The sequence below is a fragment of the Mercenaria mercenaria genome, chromosome 5, assembly GCF_021730395.1.
Source record: "Mercenaria mercenaria strain notata chromosome 5, MADL_Memer_1, whole genome shotgun sequence".
In the NCBI taxonomy this organism is placed as follows: domain Eukaryota; kingdom Metazoa; phylum Mollusca; class Bivalvia; order Venerida; family Veneridae; genus Mercenaria; species Mercenaria mercenaria.
The window spans coordinates 30,839,055-30,843,569 of record NC_069365.1 but is presented as its reverse complement, the minus strand read 5'-3'; the positions used below and the strand labels follow the sequence as shown (position 1 = coordinate 30,843,569).

General features: G+C 30.6%; 1 protein-coding gene across 1 annotated transcript; it reads right to left on the bottom strand.

Moving 5' to 3' along the window:
* Window positions 1-1,677: 1,677 nt before the first annotated feature.
* LOC123532854 (uncharacterized) lies at window positions 1,678-4,121 on the bottom strand. The gene is made up of 2 exons (XM_045314446.2): window positions 3,956-4,121; window positions 1,678-3,606 (listed from the first exon to the last, which is right to left on the bottom strand). Exons 1-2 carry the CDS (start codon window positions 4,075-4,077, stop codon window positions 2,805-2,807), a joined length of 924 nt encoding a protein of 307 aa, XP_045170381.1. The 5' UTR covers window positions 4,078-4,121; the 3' UTR covers window positions 1,678-2,804.
* Between the last annotated feature and the right edge of the window lie 394 nt (window positions 4,122-4,515).

The window sequence follows — 4,515 nt, the reverse complement described above, 5'->3', positions numbered from 1 at the left end:
TTTAAGACAGTCAGATGTCTGTGTAGATGTTTAGATTGATTATTTACGTTAAAGAAACAGTTTTGAAAACACATTTCCGGTGATAATTATGAATTTGATAAGTAAAGATAGTAACTTAGTTTAGATCTATAAAATCTGATACTGACAAAACGATATTTCTGGAAATAGCTAAAAGCTTGCTGACATTTTGTTAGTTTAAGACTAACCTTTAGGCTTACATATTTCTTTTTTAATTCATGGTATATTATTTTTATGAACATTGCAGGGTGAAACATTTCACATTAGTATACGTTATCAAGTATATTACTGACCCCTGACACCTTCAATAAAACCTATAAAGAAATCCTTTGGAAGCATAGAACGAATTAAAAAAAGTAGACTCCGTTTGAGATTCGTGATATATAATGAAATGTGTAAATCCTCTCAAGTAATATCTTAAATTGGCCTACAAAATGCTGTCTATGACAATTATATTCCAGTTCATTACGCATTTGTTCTGGTAATTTCAGGATTTTGTGGGTATTAGGGATACTGTCATAATAATATACGAAAATCAGGCGATATCGAAGTTTAAAAAAAGATGTTAATTAAATTAATATTATGGTTTGTTATATTCAATTAGTATGAACATTGTGCTATGTAAAACTTTGAATCAGCTAAAATCATCACTTTGCACAATTGTCAGAAATGCAGAAATGCAAAAAAAAAAAAAAAAAAAAAAAATCCAATTCTGAATGTATTTGGCATCTCAGCCTGACATATACAATTTTACAAATACCTGTCTACGATTTAGTTACAAAATTGTTTGTTAAATGGATGTCACCATAGTCCTGTCCTGCATGAAGTTCTTTTTTTGCCTGAGATATCGGTCAAATACTACCGAACCAAAAATCTTCATCATTTTGATTGGTTAAAACATCATCCTTGTCAGTAATCATGAAGATGTTGAATGTCTACTTAATGATTTGATTACTTCACAGAATGCGCTTAATTACTCTTATGAAAATCTTAATCAATCGCTTTTCCAGTATTTTTCTGGGTTGTTAGCACTTGAATTACTTATGTTCAGTGTCAAGATACCTGGCAAAGAATATCATCAGAGGTCACATTTTCCTCAGATAATCAAAGAATACTGACCACATTTCTGACGAGAAAGGTATAGACATAATAACTTTCTTCATGCGAGGAAGTCATCTAGATTGTTTAAAACTCGCACAAAGTACACCTAGTCATAAGTAATTCAGATGGATGTTAAACCTTTCACCTTGACATTCAAATACTTATCATAATTTTCAATGTTGAACATTACTTTTTCATTTCTTTATTAATCCCTTTAGTAATTACAAACCTTGGAAGTAAATTTATACATAACTTCTTTTCCAAATTTACTGCGCCGACCATCTTTCCAAAAGTTTTTTTTTTGTTTATTTGAACTATTTATAGAACCAGCCGTGGATATTAATGAAAGAAGTCCGGACACATGCATAGTACGGAATTGGATTAATAGAACATAATACAATATGGAAACTGTTTTCCGTCTATTTGTATCCCGTGTGAAAAATAAGCTATACATGCAGGTATATAATAAAAGAAAACATTACAGGTATACGGTTAACAACAATACGCAACACAACTCACATACAATTGCGGGAAAATATAAATAAAACCACATTTTAATTTACAATCATAATTTATTTTTCAGCATAACGATATAACTTCAAAACAATAATTGAAATAAAATGTATCACAGTCATTTTTGCTTAGCAAACAATGGCGCTCTGAAAAAACATACATGTCAACAAAACAAGAAAAAATGTTAATTAAAGCATATATGAACACAGTTCAATGAACTGCCTCCTTAGCTGACCGTTTGACGTAAACGACGTATTACTTAGTAAAACCACAAAAAATGTGCATAGCTTACACTTAATCTCATATTAAAACTCGTCAATGAAACAAAGTTTGTTCCTTAAAATCAAATATTGTTTTCTGACACAAACAATCATTTTCATTTAATTCACCTTACACATTTTACTTTTTTGAAGAAGAAAAAAATGCCAAACACAATTCGATATTCTTTACCTCTGGATGTTAGAATTTAATACGTGATGGCATTTAATAGGTAAATTAAATAAAGTAGAATCACTTACAATATTATTTACAATAAATGCCTAAAATCTATGTGCATTTTATAACAGCATTTATGTATGAATGAGCAATAAACCTCATTGTGTCTAGCTACATTTACACCTTCTTAAATTACAACCTTTTTTTCAACAAGTAAAAAACAAAAGTGCTTACGTAATATTAGCTTATACAGGTAAAGCTATATTTAGCTTAAGACGTTATCTAACTAAAGGTAATGTAAATCAATATTTTCGGAAATTCATTTTGAGTTATATATAAAATATTTTTTTCCACTACATATAAAAATAAAATGGTTATTCGTGCTATTTTTAGTTATATTACTCATAAGATAGATAAAGACATTGCACTCGTAAGGTCGCTGCAGACAGACTATTGGATTTTTAGCATTTTACAAACATACTTTTAATTTACATATAAATATCTCAGGCGAATTCAAAATATTCATTCACTTGCGTTATTCATGACTGCATATCTGATATACGACGTAAAGCATTAAAACAATAGCAGGGAAGAAGGACTGTTGAACCAAATCACCCCAAAATAAGTTACATTCAATCTAAAAGACGATCAGATTTGAAACACTGTATTTACTTAATACAATTTAAATGAAAAACCTACATATTTTGCTGAAAGGAATAAAAGATAACAGTTTAAGTTTATATAGCAAGATATATAATTGACACTAAAAGTAGAATAACTACTATGGCGGTTATAATGATACATCGTATTCTACATTTCTTATTAGTATCAATCAATGCCGTTTTCGGGTTCACTACCACAGTTAAATTATTGTCTTCATCAACAGCATTCTGACAAGGTGGAATGTCTAATTCTATAGTGGTTTCATCCGAAACATTAACTGTTGAACTCTCCCCTTGATCCGTTTGCGTTTCCTGCGGTGATGATTTATCTGAATTTACCGAAGATGTAAGATATCCTCTGTTTTCATAATTATGAAGATCTTTACTTTGCCCTAAAGAAGAACTTGTAGAAAGGGAATCTGTGTCACTCTCAAATTCAGGATGTGTACTGATATTTTCATCCATCACGCTATAGCTAGGAACAAAATTTCCCACTTCCCGAAATGGACGTCTGTCTGGCGAATCAATGGTATTGTCATCAATGGTATATATCTTTGCAACATTTTCCTTATTACTATCGTTGACAGATACTGGTATTTTGTTAATGGCTATAGTAGGAGCAGGCCTTGGCTTTTTCACACTTGGTCTTCGATGCCAAATTCCTCCTGGGGAGCCATTGCGAACAATAACTGATTCGCCTCCATTATATGTGGTAAACTTGGAAGAAGGAATATAAGAGCCCTCTCTAACAAATATTTCATCACACTTTCCCAGTCTCTCCAGGTTCCGGAAAACCCAAAGCCGCCTATTATCAGCTGTGAACCATTTATTGTTCTGTTTTACAACTGATATAGTTGGTATGCTACTAACAGAGCACCTGAAAAAGATAATATATTGAAATGACATTTATAATCATACACATTAGTTTGTAAGAAAATCATGAATGAACAGTTGCAATATAGAATGCATCAACTTAAAAAAAGTTGCAGTACATAATAAATATTTTATATTTAATACCCGTAATGCATAAGACACCGTGTAAAATGACAAGTATTGATCGCAATCTATTACGAAAATAAAAATGCATACTTTATACACGAAATTATTATAATGAATACTGGCTAATGTAATACCTTACGATTTACTCACAAAGTATTATATTGAGATTACTCGATTTGCAGAAATGTTGTAATTAATAGATAAGATATCTATAATAAACAAATTACCTTCCATCGCACAGTGCATCAAGTGTTTCGCCTATCGGCTGATAGCTATGACCACAATTTTTATCAAAAACATTATTAATTGAATCTTGTGAGAAAAATATTTCTGAAGGTCTCAAATACATCGTGCTGGAACTCTCCTCAGTCTAACAACTATGCTTTAAAGCGAAAAAACAAACATTGTTATAGTAAACGTATCGGTTTTCCCACCTCTAAACAGCGGTATTTCCCAAGTCCTTTACACGTGTAAGAAATATGATAGACTTCCTAAAATAGAAATGACAGTTGCATTTTCCGACCAAGTTTTGAAAAATATTACTTTAATATGATTATATCTAACTATACTGTACATGTTAAATATAAATTGTTTTAACTTACAGACCAGTATACTATTACTTTTATTTCATATACAATAAAGGTCTATTGACATATGGCAAAAAACACAGGACATTGGGTTTTCAGAAAATAATTTTGCATTTGTTTTATCGATAAAGTTTAAAGATTAGTTTATCACACTGACACGTTTACCTAATAATATATTTACATTGCAAGTCTAAATTATT